The 18120-nt window shown below is 39.8% G+C and overlaps 1 protein-coding gene across 17 annotated transcripts in view; it reads right to left on the reverse strand.

The window, feature by feature from the left end:
* Utrn (utrophin) overlaps positions 1-18120 on the reverse strand; it is a 487702-nt gene that overhangs the window by 77970 nt on the left and 391612 nt on the right. For all 17 annotated transcript variants that reach the window (XM_006512710.4, XM_011243167.3, XM_030245066.1 and 14 more), the window contains 3 exons: positions 15115-15175; positions 5025-5086; positions 3130-3204 (listed from right to left, as the gene is read on the reverse strand). In XM_006512710.4, the coding sequence (XP_006512773.1) occupies positions 3130-3204; positions 5025-5086; positions 15115-15175 (198 nt within the window). The remainder of the gene's footprint in view (positions 1-3129; positions 3205-5024; positions 5087-15114; positions 15176-18120) is intronic.

The following is an 18120-nucleotide window of genomic DNA, read 5'->3' on the forward strand; positions in this document are numbered from 1 at the left end:
CATGATCACGAGGGTAATCTCTAAACTTTGAATTTACTTTAAGTTCTTAAAAGCATGTGTGTACCATAAATAGAATAGTAAGGCTTTGAACTATATATAAATGAAAGTGAACTATGCAAATGTCTTTTCCCATTAGTTTTACAGCTTTCGCATGGACCATGCTGATGCTGACGGTCAGTTCATTCAGGTTTTGTTCCTGTATTGTAACATATTTTGAGTAAGTCAAAATTAAATAAATCTGACTACTACAAAGCATGACTCTAAATCTTTTACGTGTCTTCTAGTACACACCTATGTCACCTTCAAACTCGAACCTTGCTCAGGATGGCCTACATGACTCCAGCTCTGCACCAGAAACTATAGGAGGGCTCAGGTAGGGAAGAACACAGCACAGACTCTTCCTTCTCATAAAAATATAGTTATTTTGGAAAGGCAGGCAAGAAGTATGTAGAAAGAATATTAAGAGTTATGATTCTGACCACGTGTCTAAGACAAGCAGTGTAATAAAACAAAAGCACACACTCACATAAGAAAAGACTAGATGGAGCTACCAGGAGTGAGGGAAGAGGAGCCATGGTATTAAAGCATAGCTGGCAGCCTGAGACCCACAGGATAGCACACACCAGTCACGGGAAGATTGCAAATGTGAAGAGCTGGCACCCAGAGCTTTTAGGCTGGAGAAACTGGGTATAATCTGCTAGGCCACTCTTCAAGGTGAGCTGATGGGAGCAAAGGGAAGGAAGTAGGGAGACAGAAAGCAGATGCCAGCCAGGTAAAGAGCCCTAAATTATAAGGGGAGTGCAATCTGCTGAAAGCATGAACCTTCCAGCCACCTGCATTGTGCCCTTTGGATCTGAGCCCTTTGCAGGGTGGAATGAGTCTCTTGCCTTGTTCTCAGAACCAAATCAATAAAGCAAGAGTGAAAGAATAAAGACAAATGTGCTCTCTCTTTTATGCTGGCAAGAAGGCACTATGCTGAGTGCAGACAGGCACAGAATGAGAGGTGACCATGACCTCAAAGCCACTGTGTGTAGAGACAGGTCAACCTCCTGACACACAACTATTACACCAGGCAAGCAAGTGAAAAACAGCAGCTTCAGGCCATCATAAAAATGCTGGGAAAATTAGAAACAGGTGGGATGAGCATGAAAATTGTAGAAGAGGCAAATTCTAAAAAGCATCAGGAAGAAATAAAAGATGAGCCAGGGCAGTTCAAGTAAACAGAGAATTTGAGAGAGAAAAGTTGATTTGGTCAAACAGGTAAATGTGACAAGTAGTATAGAGGCTCCAGGCTGGAGCCCTGTGGTGGCCAGAGGCAGTGGAAAGAGGGATGCCAGTGGCTGTCAGGAGATCCCTGAAGCTATTTAAGCTGACACAAACTGGGGACATTGTTCACTGTACTTTATAAAATATCTTTTCGCTCTTCTGCTCCTCTCGGGTTTGGACGTGATCCAGAGAGAGACATCTTCCTTCAGGAGTAAGAGAAACCAAGAAAGCAAACCCTTAGTGCATAAAGAGGGCTCTCTACCCAGGTGCAGAACAGAACATTGGTAACATGTTCGCCATGTTACAAAACAGTGGTTGGCCAGTGGAAAGTCCATGGCTGGGTCATCTGCCCTCATTTTAAAACCCAACAGGCCTGGAAAGACAAGACTAGCTGGATGTAGGGTTCAAAACTATTATCACTACAGACACATTGAGGAGATAGACAACCTGCCTTCTGTTCACAGTCAGCTTCCTATCCCATTCCCACCCAATACACAGATCTCTAGCCCAAGTGCGAGAGCTCCCATGTTTTGAACAGGTCATTCTGGAACATGTTTTGTAACTACTACAACATGCTGACTACCTTTGAGCCTGAGGGGATAACGCAAGGCTTGAGGTCACCTCCTCCTTCCATTCCGTGGCTTAGATATTGCTGTTTCTCTGCCTGTTAGACATCTCATCCAAAAGGAACATAGGTCTTTCTTATTTAATACTTTGTACAACTCTGTCTTCTCTAAGTGATTGAACATCTCCCTTTGCTCGACTCTGCTCACCCAGCCAACTTAAAATGGATCCATAACTTATATTTAGCTATTGAAATTTATTTTCCTTAGTTGGGGGGAGGGGTGTGGTGTGCAACTGTGAGTCCACAGAGGAAAACTTACAGGAGTTGGTTCTCTCCTTCTACCATGAGATCCGGCAACAGAAGTCATTGTCATATACAACAAGTTCTTCTTCCATATGAGACACTCATCAGCCCTCCCATGATTGGTTTTAAGCACAATTTTTGACCCTAACATACCATTTTTCTGAGGGTAGTTTTCAAAACTTCACTGAGCTACCCAGGCAGATAGTAGTTCTTAACAAAGAGTAGAAAACAAGCATATATGGAATTTTCCAAATCTCCCAATCTTTAAAGTACATGCAAATATTACTTTGCATAATAGTATCTAGCAAGGCTTAAATGTTGCTTGGGTCAGGTCAATAATCCAAGCAAAGACAGAATCCAGAAAGCCTAAATCAATACTCTATTTACAAGGATACACATGTCTGCTCACTTTTTGATATTCTCGGCATAAAAAGAACCTTTGGTTAGAATGACTACCATAGAATATCCCATGAGCATGCCCTCCACAGGGAAAAATCCATTAATGACACAGATAACTTCTGTCATGTTTAAAGGAAAACAGAATTTTCTATCATGTTTATGGTTTTAGTTCCCAGAGAAATCAGCAATGTGACTGCTTTGCATTTCTCTTTCATGATTGTACTGAGTCAAACAGCTTGGAAGCCTCCAGTTTGGAGTGGACAAAAAGGACTTACTAGGCAACAACCTACAGCTTTGATTCAATGGCTTAATCTTTTAAAACTGGGTGGCAGTATAAATTTCCAAAGAGCTTTTCCTGCGTTTGGATAAATTTTGCACTCTGAATTCGAGTGGCACTGCTCATTGGTTTTGCCAGTACCCACTGACGACACCAATCATGAAGTATGAGTAGAAATGCAGCTAACTCCTTCAATGAGGGGCACTGAAAGTCAGATTGACTCTGCAAATACCTCAGCCTCGCCATTTGTCTCTGTCTTAATGATAACAACAAAGTCAACCTCCCAAAGCAAGGTGATTCAGTTAGTGTGATAACTCACGACATAATGCTTTTTGCAGCCTTCGAATTTTGATTGCTGTGCGGTAGGCAGAGAAACGTACATTATTCAGATCAGCTGAAATGGAAAAGAGAACAAGTTAAAGGCCTGCTTATTATTTAACTTCTACTGAATGCCAAGAATGAACATATTTGCTTATTTTGGATCATAAAAAAATGTGTGAGTTCATGATAAAAAAAAACTTCCTAAATTTCACATCAATCTATAAAAATATGATCAAATGATTGTTCATACCTTATTGGGAGACACTGCAAAACAATCTTATACAGGAAACTCAAATTCCCTTTCCATGACCAAATCACAGATCTTAGACGCCTCTTTTCCAAGACGAGTGATAAAATGGAGGTCACTGTGACCTTTTCCATCCTCATTTGAAACTACAAGTAACATATCATGTCCTCCCCTTTGGAGGAAAAGAACAATATGCATAGAAGTTGGGGAGAACCTGGACACATAAGGTGGCTTCTCCTTCATTCTATTCACCAGCAGAACATCTCTCCTCGTCTCATCAGACTACCTGACTTCATCAGAGCCATACAGAAGTAAAACATTTCCTTACTTTCCACTTCTCTTTCATAACACAAAGCTTTGATCCAATAATTTTGCACTGCTTTTCTATAGAACCTGTCTTGTGCTGTGGGTGTGTCAGCCATGACCCGTGGGGGTAATGAGCATGGGGAAAAGTTCTGCCCTGCGGGAAAACAGGAGGTACCACTATGACTGGGGACTACCAGACTGCTCAGCTAACAGGGTTTCTCCTTCAGAGTCATTGGCTTACTGGGGCAATTAGTTTTCTGTCATCTGCCAGCTCATCCCAGTACTCATGGGGGCTGTTCTTCTACGCTCTGTCTACCCTGATCAATTTGCTTCTTTTATTGGTTCACAGATTTGGTTGTTCTAAGCAGATCTATGAAAATAATCAACATTCCTATCTTGGAACCAGTGAATATTACAATTTCTTCCTCTGTTCCCTAAAGATAGGTTAGCAGAAACTGACAGAGTTGGAAGAAAACTCAAAGATCACTGCCTCTTTTCCCCCATCTCAGTCTCTAAATCAAGCAAAGCAGTGACTTTTCTCTTGCTTTTCTTCTGCAGACTCAACTACCAAGGGAGAGTGCCCAACAGAGCCCAGTGTTTAAGAGAAACAAGTGTGTGCGCCTGGTCTTAAAATGGGAAGGAGTGGAGCACAGGATGCTGCCATATCCTCCCTTAGCACCGCCTCGGTTTCTCAAGGACTAAACTTCAGTGACTACTGTCAACCTGATGAAGGCCATCTCACCAATAAGCTGAAAGTCACTGCCTACTGACAGTCTAAAAACAGAAATCTTTTTTTCCCCCTGTCAAAATAAGTTTAGTTTATGACTTAAAAATTAAGTAAGCTAATTTGAGAAAATTTTCCCACATAGAAAACAAAATGGTTTAAATCGGTAAATTTGAGGTTACTATATTGTTACTATGTTTTCCCTTTTTTTAGTGTGCAGAGCTGAACTATAAGATGAGGTAAGACCTACAACAATCAGATCTCTCCCAGAAAATGAAGTCCTTTTGGCTGGTACACTTCCAAATCACCGAGTCTTGCTTTGTGTGTTTACCTTAGGAGTGCAACTACCTTTAAATTTCAGGACTCTTGTTGTAGCATGTCGGGGCACTGTCTTCTCATGCCACAGCATGATCCTTTCATCCACACAAGAAGAAAAGATGAGTAGCTGAGTTTCTTTTTACGACTATTCAGTCCTTGGCTATGAAGGCCGTTCATCACTACTAAACACAGCAACACTCGCTAAGGCCTACTCATAAATACAGCAGCACTCACTAAGGCCTACTCATAAATACAGCAGCACTCACTAAGGCCTACTCATAAACACAGCAGCACTCACCAAGGGATTGGAAGAGCTCAGTCATTTTAGGATGATCCCAACAGGTTGTCTGTGTTTGATGGCTGGGGAGAAAACAAAAATGTAAGTATAAACAACACACTACAAAATACAATATAAGCTATCGTCTTCTAAAATCCCACATAGACTTGCAAAGCAGGCAAAAAAAAAAAAAAAAAAACTCCATTATGGATCGCTCAGAAATCTAGTACTCAATTATTACTCAGTATTCAAGTTATGAATAATAGGGGCTGGGGAGATGGCTTCAGGAGTAAAATGTTTGCCAAGGAAATATGAGGATGAAAATTCAGAGCCCTGTACTCTGTGAATCCTGGTAGGTTTGGAACTCATCTATAATGCCAGGACAGCGGAGAGAGGCAGGGGGTGTCTGCAGTGAACTAGCAAGCTAGACTTTGGTGAGCTCTGGGTTCAAGTGAGGTACCCTGCCTCAATATATAAAGTGTAGAGGAATAAAGGACCTGTGACCTCCATATATGTACATATATTCTCTCTCTCTCTCTCTCGTCATTTTCCACATACATGGGAACATGCATAAACTTGCACAATACACAGACACATATACATACAAAAACACTATGAATAACCAATTTTGCTTGTGTAACTGTATTAAGAAAAGATAGACAAAATTCTGCCTTCTGTATCGAAAAAACAATTGCAACTACAATCTGAAACACAGACATAAGGGATGACTGCCAGGGATGCTTGGACCCAGAGTAGGGTGTGGCCAAATCAATGTGGCCTCCGGAATAATATCCATCTTGTTAGGCTGATGTTTTTTTTCCATTCCCAGTAAATGCTTTGACAGCAGAAGGCTATGACGAGTTGCTGCATTCTGAAGAGTTACCACACTTTAAAAGTCCTAATCAAATTTCTAAAGAGCAGAGAAATGAAGACTCTAAATCTGAATATCATGTGCTCACTTTGCCATCTCCTGAGCTCTTCTGTTTGTTAACCCCGGTTCTCTTCCTCCCTAGTTCATGCCTGCTAGCTCTCCTTTCCTTACACAACCCCAGGCCCCAGCCTCTCCTTAGCTAAGTGCTTTTCTCTTGTGATTTTTAAACTCTAGCTCCATCTTCCTAGTTTTACTCAATAACGAGTACTATTATTTTTGGAGGTGGATAATTTTACGTATGATCCCTATTCTTTATTTGAAAAACACACCTTTATTTTATTGCTATAATTCATATATGTTACTTGGAAATCTTAAAAGAATAGATTGTAAAACAAATTACAGTGGGTCACAAATTAGGTGTGTGCATATATGTGTGCATGGGCATGTTTGTATGTGTGTGTGACTGTTAGCATGCAAACATATGTGTGTGAGTGTAAGCATGTGTGGGGGGAATATGAATCAATGTGATAATATTAATAATGAGTTAATATGAGTTAACTTTGATGATTTAGTAGCCTTATATTTAAAAATAGTTTGCAGTCCATTATCTAGGCCATAACAAAGCAATAACAGCTAATGGTTCTCAAAAGACTTCTCAGATGACCCTTAATTCTTAAGAAACTGTTTAGCAAGCTATGTGAAATAGCACAGACCATGAGAGATGATATTAGAATATTCATAAAAATAAATTTAAGAGAAATCACTGCTTTTATAACTTACATGATGCACCAGAAAAGTCGCTTGCATTGCTGGGCAAGGAACAGAATCATTATTTTGTATACTTGGGTAATAGAATGCCCTGGTAATTCAAAGTGGGTTTCAATAAATAAATAAATAAATAAATAAATAAATAAATAAATAAAGCTTACTTTTGAACTGAGTCAGTAAGACGTCCTATGCCCTTGAACTGAGTCAGTAAGACGTCCTAAGAATCTCAAATCGAATAGTTCTATGGAGGGAATAGGTTTTAGAACCCACTGGAAAGCTGTTTGCCTCCCATCCTCTCATGCTTAGCTCCAGTACAAAGGGACAAGTATTTCCACTTGACCTGAACATCAACAAAACCACTCTATCCTCTAACTACCCATACTGCCTTAAAGATCATGGGCATGTAGAAGATGTCTGGCCTAAAAGAATGGCTGTTCACAGTATAGCCATGAGCTTGGCAGAAACACATCTATCAGCCACCAGTAAGATTTAAAGAACAGTTTAGTGAAAATGTAGTACAGTCCCATGCTGCTATCATGGGTTCCTAATCTCAAACAACTAAGACTCAGTTGATAGTTTTCTCTCTCTCTCTCTCTCTCTCTCTCTCTCTCTCTCTTTTTTCCCCTCCAAGCAATTTCAGTCCTGGTCACAGCACTATTGTCCAAAGATACCCATCTCATCCAAAGATACCAGGACAAACCAAAGCTCACGGGCCAAACTAGAGCTCTCAGCAATGCAGAATCAGACTTCAGGCTTAAATATTATGTATGCCTTCTCTAGAACTACAAATGTGGACCTTCCCCTTGGACAATCCTACATTGCCACAAGGGCAAAATACCACTGGCAAGTTAGGCAAACAATTGAGGATTCCAAAGCAGGCTGCTAATGGTTCTGCGCTGATGGCTCGGCATCCTGGGAGCCTAAGGAACACACACATTTGGCAAGCAGATGGAGGGAGGAGCAGGGAGGCTCCTTTGTGAATTCAATACTAGTTGATTCATTAGGCAGAACTGCAAAGGCTCAAAGTAAACACAGCCTCTGGTTACAAAGTAAAGCTGTGGGTTACACAACAACAATTTGGGGGGGGGGATGTCTTTCTTTCTCCCTTTCTTTCTTCCTCTCTCTTTCTTTCTTTCTTTCTTTCTTTCTTTCTTTCTTTCTTTCTTTCTTTCTTTCTTTCTTCCTTCCTTCCTTCCTTCCTTCCTTCCTTCCTTCCTTCCTTCCTTCCTTCTTTCCTTCCTCCCTCCCTCTCTCTCTCTCTTTCTTTCTCTCCTTTTTAAGTGGAGAAAGAGGATCAGAACACAATCCATATGAGATGTAAAAGCTAAGTATATGAGCAGCTGCAGGATCCCTAGAGCAGGGAACCCTTGCCATAAAACTTCCAGCTTGCCTAGAGCAGGCAACCAAGACAGAAGCAAAGGAATGTCTTCCCTCAAAACAACAGAGGCAATCTTCTTATCTTCCAAGCAATCCCAAGGCCCGGTAGGGGGAGAAGTTAACCACAGCACCCCGGAGAAACTATTCTGCCACACTGGAGTGCTGCTACCAAAATCTTACTTCAAAAAATTGTACCTGATCCAGGAAGGTGTCCCGGAATAAAATTAAAATTTAAATATCCAAATGAATATTTAGGTTCAAAAAATCTCTTGAAGCAAAGGATAGTGTGAGAAGTGACCTCTCACCAGGACGGCCTTCCATCCAAGGGTTTGCCTTCATAGGGGAAACAATAGCAAAACTGTTGAAGCCTTTGATGAGGAAAAGTCTACAGGGTACCCTGGGACTTACATTTATTTTGATATGCCATAGAAAGCAAAATGCAGATCATACAGGAAAGCATTCAAACGAACGAAATTAGCACTGCAGAGAGGCCATGAAGCAACCAACTGCACAGTTCAGCTTTGGTGTCCTTTTTGATAGGCAAATAGGAAATATATGGATTTCTGAGCAAACTTCTGCTGAGGGATATTAAGTAATAGGATAATATTACATTAAGGCATGGCTTACATATTCTATACATTTTGAAAATCAAGTTTTACTAAGTAATATTAGGTATTAGCCTAATATTCCAGTGAGCAGCTTGGACTTTTCTGTATGTGAAAAGCTCAGTCCACGTTATGATGCTGCCCGTGACTTAGGGGACTCTGATGGCTGTTTTCAGATGTGGGAGGGCACAGTGGAGAGAAGGCACTTAGATAACTCACTGAAGGCCTCGGGCCAGGAGCAGTATGGAGATCTGAACACAGATGGTCTGATTTAAGCCTGAGCTCTTGATATGGAAGTGGATTTGCAGAATTAACGTTTTTAAATATTTCTTGATGAATCCATCCAGATTTGAGCCCACAGTCCATCATTATAATCACTACAAACAACTTTTATCACTCTGCCTTCCCCCTTACCCCTGGCAAATCTCGGGCCTGGATCTACTCAATTACTTTGCCGTTTCTGAATCAAAGCAGCTGCGCCTGAATATGGAGAAGAAAAAACAAAAAAACCCAAAAAAACAGTCTACATACAGACTGTTTCTACTTTAAACATTTGATTCCAAGCTTCAAATGCCTGCCTACAAACAAGTGAACTAGTGTCCCTAAAGTCCAAGATCACACACCCCTTCCTTCCTCCTTCTCCTTGCTTACCCAAAAGGAAGTTCCCTTCCCTGATACTATCTTGCCTTTGTCTCACACTTCATTGAAAAACTATAAACTGATAGATTCCATCTCCCTACTTCCAAATCCACAACGTTCTCTCTTCTACCCGCCTTCCTTGCCACCCTCAATTGAAAGTCACTGATACCAGCAGTGGCCAATTCCCCACCAATGATTCAAAGGGAAAAAAATGTGCTATATTATCAGCTCATCTCACAATAAAACTGATCTGCTCAATTCTCCTGCCAAACACACACACACACACACACACACACACACACACACACACACACACACACACACCATAACCTTAAACATACCCTTTTCCCGCTTCTCCACAAACAAAACTTACCATTACCATCTATTATGCAATAGTTAAACTTCCTGCTGTCACATTATCTACTCAATCAATTTGCCTTTGGCTCCTAAATTTCTCCTCCATCTAAACTGGTCTTATCAAAACTGTCAACACGCCACAACGTTCCCAGTGGAAAAGCCCTAACTTAAGGGATAAGACATTTCCTAAGGATGTTATGTAATAGGACAGAAGATAAGAAATGATAAGAAAAAAACACAGATAATAAACCTGATTAAGATAAAACATAAGCCTTGAGATTATTGTAACAATTGTTTAAATATGGTTTATAAAAGTTGGATTAGTAATCCAATAACCAATCAATTTTTTAGAGGCCCCTAAACTATATAGTGAAACAAACGCTGTTAGTCCCAAGTGATGCCAGTCATCCAAGTGATACAGTCTCAAAGCCCTAAAAGATGGTATTTGCCACCGTCATCATCTCAATTTTTGGTTTCGCCGAGTGTGCCCCATAAGAAGAAACTCCAGTACCCCAGCGCTCACCAACATAACTTGAGTCCTCACTGTGAACAGGATTGCATAGGCTGAGGGTCTGCTGGGGCAGCAAGGCACTGTCCAGCAAGCCTAACAGTAACCCCATGATCCTCAGGCAATAGAAAACTTCTCGAACCTCGTCACAGCATTTTGTCTTTTGGACTTTTAAAGGCAGGAAATTTAAGATTATATTTTTTGGGAGGGAATGGAATTAGAAACTCACAGAGTTAAGGAGAGGGCTTGACAGTCAACATTCCATAACAGAGAGTGTTACTCCTCATGCAAGTGAGACAGATTGTAAAGGGCCAGAGTCAACCCTAAAAATGTCCTGGCTCCTCATGGTAATGAGGACATGAGGAAGAAAATACAAACTACAAACAGCAAAGAACTGGATTTGACTGTACAGTTTATTTAAGATAATTTGAGATTCAGGAGCAAGTCCAAAGGCAAAGCTATAAGTAGGTTCACTACATCCCTAAATTCAGAAAGTCAATACTGTGGGCAGGGATGACAGAATAGTTGGTATAGAACTGTGCGAGAAGCTGTGTTGGTTCTTGGCTTTAAAGGACCAGCAGAATTAATTTTCAGGGTGGAATGAACCTGGGGTAAGGGGAGGGGCAGGCGACACTTTGCTACAGGGCACTAAAGATTGATTAGAAGAATAAACATGTGCACTACCTCAATAGATACAGGGGCACCAGAACTAATAAGGCACCCCCAACTGCCACCTAATATCTCCACCTCCCTCTCATCCTCAAATAAGGGAACGGGGACCACCCATCAACACTGCTGGAAGCCATCTCCTTTTGCCTTGTCCCTGGGACGCAAAACAAACAAACAAAACAAAACACACACATACACATACACAGCCTTCCCCTTTAAAGGGACTCAGTGTGTCCTGTGGGCCTCTACTTACAAATCAGGAGCTCAGAGATATAATCTGTCCTTTGGACAAGGGAAAAGGAGGAAATGTGTTGTAGGGAGAGATGTAGAGGGTAACATATTTTTCTTGTACTGGGCATTAAACCATTGCTATAGATTCAATTGGTTCTAGTTTGAACTTTCAAGAATCCTTAAAAATAAGTTGTCCTTATCACTTAAGCTGTTGCTGGTAGAGAAACACCTTCACGAGCTTCCCCTTTGTTGTCTGGCTGGGTATTAGGGTTTCCTATAATAGCCCAGCTTCCCTACCCTTGGTTAGGGAAAAACAACACTGCCATCCTCACTATTTGTTATTGTATGCTCTATACCACACACACACACACACACACACACACACACACACTCCAAAGTATAAGCTGCTAAATGTTTGTTTGTATGTATGTTTGTAAGGCCCTAGGCAACCAATTGGTATTCTCTTCACTGGGGAAGGCCACCTCGCCTACTCCCAGCCGTCTTCAGTCGCCTATAGTTTTTTGTCCAGTGTTGAGGACCTGTGGATTTTCCTCCAGTCAGGCTGGCATCCACTGATGTCATCCTTGCGCTCCTGTTTGGGCAGATAGGTCAGTGAGACTTTATGGGTGTAGCTTCCAATGTTACTAGGAAACACAGTCTCAGAGTAAACTCCCTGATCCCCTCTGGCTCTTACAATCTTTCCACCACCTCTTCTGCAATATTCCCTGAGTCTTAGGTGAGGGAGTGTTTGTAGATGTAGCCATTAGGACCAGGCTCCACAACTCAGCATTTTGATTAAACCTGTTTTTCTTTATGACCTTATTTATTCCTCTCTGGCATTTGTTAGTGCACCAGGCACCCAACTATCACAGGCAGTAACAGAGTCATGCCAGATAGACATGTTCTCACAGTTCACATCTACATCCTGATGCTCTTCAAAGACATGCCTCTCACTACCATGAACTTCAAAACGCTAATGAAGGGCCATCTCGATCTGTATCCTATATTTTTAATTCACCTATACAATTAAGATATAACCCCAAAATAAGTTTCACCTCTCCTTAAGTCTCTTGCTGCACTCCAGCATTACATGTACGAAAATGCAAGCTTAAAATTTCTACTTGAATACTATTTTCTGACAGCTAAATTAATTCACTCACTTTGCCCCAGGAAATTCTAATAGCGTGACAATAATGCTAAGTAGGTTTTAAACATTTTTTTCTACTTATATGTACAGACATGCAAGAGGAAATACACATTAAAAGTTCTTTCATTCATCATTTACTTGCTTATGAATTTACCCAAGGATTGACTCTTGTTTTCGTAACAATTCTAAGTGAAAACTGGCACTCTAAACTCTACCTCCCAAGTTTAATGTTCCTTTTTCTATGGGGAAATAAACTGGAAAGTTGCATAACAGAGTAAACAATGAAAAACTGCCAGATTAGTGAATTTTATAGAACCCGGAGACTTTGCTCTAAATTGTGAATACCATAAAAGACATTTAACGCTAAATCTGTATGTATTTAAGAAAATGACCCATTTCCAGGTGGGTAGCCATGGAGGATCTGAGGCACAAAGTACAAACAAAACAAAGCAAAAGACAAGAAAGCAAGAAGAGGAGCTCTTGGTAGGAGGGGGGATTAATGGAGGTGGGAAAAGGACAGGAGAGAGTGAGGAGATGAGCAGTTACCAGAATGTATGTATGAAACTGCCAAGTAATAATTACTAAAAAGAGAAAAGAAAATCTGATATTTACTAAGATATAGAAAACATTATAGGAAGCTTAACCTTTAAACATTAAAGAATTAAAGAATTGCCAGTGCTGTTTTATATATTATTTTTCCAGTGTTGGTTATGAGCAAGCAATAAGATGTCGGATAGGCCAACTTTGCTCCCACGTGTTTTCTCTCCATGAGAATTGACTGACTGAGCAAGAACACTCTTCCACTGTGCCGCAACATAAACTCCAGGGGTTAGACAAGGTCCAACTGCTTAATTCTTCGTCATCTATTACTGATGTATACAAATGGAAATTCTTCAGCTAATGGAAGTGTGTGTGTGTGTGTGTGTGTGTGTGTGTGTGTGTGTGTGTGTGTGTGAAATGAACTGTAGATGTCTTCCCGACCCCCACAAAAACAAAACAAAGGAAAAGAGTAAGCCATTTCCAATTTTCTCTATCTAGTGAAAACAAATTCTGTTTTACTAGATCGCGTTTACATTTTAAAATATCTGATTATAGAGGAGTCTAGGTCAAACTATCCATGAATTCATTTTAATCAATCTTTATGGATTTCTAAACTTGGGACTGTATGTATACTCATTTTTTAATGCTACCACACAAAAAGCTTCCAAAGGCTAGCATTGAGCACGGCATGGATGCTTCTGGGAGGTCTATAAGGACCACACCCCTTCTTTCCCAGCTTCTTCCAATTGTCTCTATTCCCAGAAGGACATTCCACTTCCTCCATTTTCAAAGTTGCATCTGTATTTCCCTCTTCCAGTCTGGCTTCTCCTCAGCTGCTTTCTTCCTTTTAAAAGGCTCACATGATTTCACTGACATCAGGATAATCTGCCTATGGTAGCCTACAACCTGGAGACTGTTGCTAAATGTTGTTGTCAACACTGTTATGTATAAAGAGAACTGAGTCAAAGTCCCAGGGGTTAGGATTGGACTTCTTTAAGGGGAGGGCTTATTCTGTCTCAGATTTATAACTAAAGCCTTATTATTTGATTCAGGTAAATATTTACCCAAGCAGACTAAAGCTCTTCAATACCATTGCTAAAGTTATTATTAATTGAAATTAAAATGTAAAACAGCTAAGAAATTTTAAAATTTTAATTAGATGGCCACAACTGCTTTCAACCAAGACAAATCATCTCACCCAGTCTTGGAGTCCTTTCCATTCCTGTCTGTAGAAATGACACACTCATCAATTGCCTTGATGCCTCATTCTAGAATCCATCACAACTCAATATACCAAATGCTGTCTATGAACAAAAGAGTTCAATTCTCACAAGACAATGTAACACATACTGCTTATATTTTTATAGATGATGACCAGTTTGTTTTAAAAATAAGAATGGATTTCAGGATAGAAGGAAGGGCATATTAAAATGTCCTATTCAACAAATATTGGTTTCACAAGCTTTTTCCAAACAAAGATCCGAAAGTCAATTAATATTGAAATAGGATTTTTAAGAGAACACACTTTGATTTTCAAGAGACCACAGTTAGTTTCAGACACCATACAAAGAGATCTTGGCACAGAGACTTTTTTTTATTCAACTCACCCAAGGCCACACAGCTAATGTGAGCCACAGCTGTCTTTTGATACTCAGTGTGCACTCTCAGAATTACAATCTAGTTCTCCTAATACATAATAGGGTCGATGACAATGCTTAGTGCTGGATTGCGTTGTAAAGCAACTGCTTCACTAACCTCCCCTTCCAGAGATAACAGAGGAGTGCTTCATCATTCTTTTCTGGGACAAAGTATACAGTAAGTAAAGGACCAGCATCCTGAGATGGTGTGCAAACTAGATAAGGGTCAGAATATGTCACATAAGAAGTAACAGGAGAGAGAAACTAGGCTGAAAAAACCTTATGATGAGGAGAAAGAGGAAGATGAAGATGATGATAAAATAGCAACTCAGTGACCTGTCCCCAAGGCCAGAAAGACCTAAGGAAGGACAACTCGCTGATCTTAAAATTAATTTCTTCCCATTATTATCATGCACATCTTCCTCTTGGTAAGCGGATTGAATTCTGGATTAAAACGTCCAGGGAGCTGGGTTTGTGCCGCAGACCCTCTGGGTCCGGTACACAGCTTTATTCCCAGCACTTGGAAGGCAAAGGCTGGGGGTGGGGGTGGGGGTGGGGATCTCCCTGCGTTCAAGGCCAACCTAGCTTCATAATAAGTTCCAGGCCAGCCAGGACTACATAGGGAGACCCTGTCTCAGAACAAACAAACAAACAAAAATGACCAACAACAAAACAAGTTACATAGGGGAGCAGGAGCGCTCTTCAATTATTCGGTAAAACTTTATTTTCTTGGTACATAAAAGAGAACTGAAGTGGACTTACTTGATGTAATAGGGCACTTTATTATGTGAAATGGATCTCTGCCACGGCAGCTGGACTGAAGCTGAGGAAACAAAAGGAAGTTATTGGAAGCAGCAAGCCTTACACCTTAATGTAAAACAAATGAACACATTTCGGAGCAACTCTTGAGGGACCCGTTCTGGCTCTGAGCTGGATTCCTGCAATTAAGAAAAGCACGAGGCCAAGCAGCACAGCTTTAAAGCTTCATGTGAAGTGAGGAAAAGAACCAAGACTCAACGTCCAGAGCCGATTCTGTCAGACCCTAACAATGAAAACACTTTCACAAAATCAGGTTATTGTTCATAAACATTGCAACACAGAACACAGTGCCATCTGCAAAGCATGCTCCCTATATGCTGTACATTCAGATTTAAAATGACAGTTCCCAAGATGGAATTTCTAGATCACTAATAGTATTCTTCACTTTGCACCATATTCATAGGCTCAGCTATTATGAACAGATGGCACTCAAGCAAATTTAATTATAAGAAGGTTTTAGAAAGAAAATTCAACATAAAAATAGGCAAGGGGTTTTTTAAGAAGCAAGCAGATCATCTAAGAAAAATATCAGATATTTATTTTGATCCGCAGTATTTAAAAAACAGTTTTCCATGTTTGTAGTATGTTTGAGATGTTTGCCACGATTGAGATATGATGCCTTTTAATGGAAGTTCTTTCCTTTTTGAAATTCTGTTTACTGATTACTTGTAAAGATACATTACATTAGTGCTTTAGTAAATCAATTAGTTAAATGTTTATTTAAGTAGAGTAGCCACATGAATTTAGAACCAGAAGAATTTTGCTAAGCAAGGTACCAGGTAAATTAAAATGAAAGTTTACAACTATCTCTAGACCTTCATATAGACACGTCACTATTTTTTCATAATTTCTTGGCACATTGATATCTTGCAAATATGCAACATTCTAAACTTTGCCAAGCATCCCAAATCCAAACTTTATTTTGAAAATGCAGCAAGATCCACACACCAATGTCCAGTATAATGGAGAAGAAGCTAAATACGCAGAGTTAAAAATAGCTGCCCAAGGGCTGGAGAGATGGCTCACTGTCTAAGAGCACTGCCCGCTCTTCCAGACGTCCTGAGCTCTAGTCTCAGCAACCAGATGATGGCTCACAACCATCTGTAATGGGAATCAATGCCCTCAACTGGTGCGTCTGAAGAGAGTAACAGTGTACTCATATACATAAAATAAATAAATAATGAGAGAGAGAGAGAGAGAGAGAGAGAGAGAGAGAGTCCTGTGATATGAGCCCCCCTCCCCTAAAAAAGAAGAAGCTGCCCAAAGTCCTTTTCAAAATGGTGTAGTTCAGATACTACAACACCTTTCCAAAAACTAGCTCAGCAAACTTCCTCCTTAACAATTGTTCTGGTCTTGATCAAAGGCAAGCACTCATCTTTACAACTGTGTCCACAGATATTCACAAACAGACACAGAAATGAAGACTCAGGTATGCTAAACTTCTCATAAGAGCTAGCCTCACTTCATGGTGGCACCAGGCTGATAGGTCAGGTTTTATTGTGTGCCTCATGGAACTTGCTTTTTAACAAGCATGGGTAAAGTCCAAAGAACACAATCAAGCCAAAGACCGTAAGCAGCAAGGAATAAGAATTATTAAATGTACTAATTGCAAGTTTTCTCACACTTCTTCATTTATTCAGTAATTATTTTGATTCGAATAACCAAGCTTCTTGGACTGTCGGTTGAAGACCACGTGCTTGAACACCATGTAGTGTATTGCAATTCTGCAGTGCTTTATGACTGAAGAAACATGAACTAGATTTCCATGGGAGAGGTTGCCAGGTGGAAAGGTAGGGCTCCATCAATATTAGCAGATAAACTGATCATTTGAACTACAGAGTCTCCATTATTTACAAATGCTTCTTCAATTTGGTCTTAGTTATTCTATAGGGTTTAGAAATCTATAATACTTAATATCTAATGAGTATAATAAGAGGCTATTTATTTCAACAATAGTGCTATCCATATGTTAAGCATTAAAAAAAAAGGTCCGCCCTTACCCACCACAAAGGGCTATACCTCACTCAGAGACAAACACCCACAGGCTCAGCTTAGGAACTGAAGATGGGTAAGTCTTAGAGGTAGGGGACAGAAAATGACAAATGTGACTTCACAAGAATACAAAAGTAAATAAACCCTGACCCTTTCTCTGTGGTTTCAGAGAAAATAAGTTTCCATAATTGAGAAGTATTCTTGGCCTTGAGCTTAAAATTTACTTAAATTTAATTAAATTACACAACTTGTTTTTTTTCCATATACTTCCCATAGGAAATTAAAGAAAAGGCATTAATATGTGCTGAAAGCATCTTTGCCAAGGTGTGGCTTGCGTGCTTGGTCTAACAGGATAGACTACTGAATTTCATTCTTGAGGCAATCTGAGGAAATAGGTATGCAGAGATCAAGAAATTAATTTTCAAAAATTCTCAGGTCTAGTAAAAGACAATGTTAACATTTAAAATCAGTTTGGGAGTTTCAAAATTCAGCATTCTTAAGTATCATCAGAAGTGGATGATAAATAAAACAGGGCTCAAAATTATTTCCCTAAGACTTCATGAAGTGCACATAAAATTACAAGTTCCAGTTGGAGGATGTTCCATTAAACCTACCTTGGTGCAACACTTAATGTATAACATTTGTCCATGAGATGACTACCTTGAGCTTAGTAAACCAACATTTTCTCATTTAAGTATTTATATAGTGAATTAAAATTCATGTGAAGCTTTAAAAAAAAAACTAAGTATACATATATAGAGAGAGAATTGAAATAAACTGGTTAAAAAACCTTACAGCATAAATTTTTGGTATGAGACATTCATAAGCTTTGCATGACAAATACCATATATGTTATCATAACCAATGTTTAAATGAGAAAACATATCTAGATACAAATTTACTTTTGTTTTCCTTTGAATATTTACCAATTTACATACTGCATTTATTACATAAGCA

Source organism: Mus musculus, chromosome 10 (genome assembly GCF_000001635.26).
Source record: "Mus musculus strain C57BL/6J chromosome 10, GRCm38.p6 C57BL/6J".
NCBI classification, from domain to species: Eukaryota; Metazoa; Chordata; class Mammalia; order Rodentia; family Muridae; genus Mus; species Mus musculus.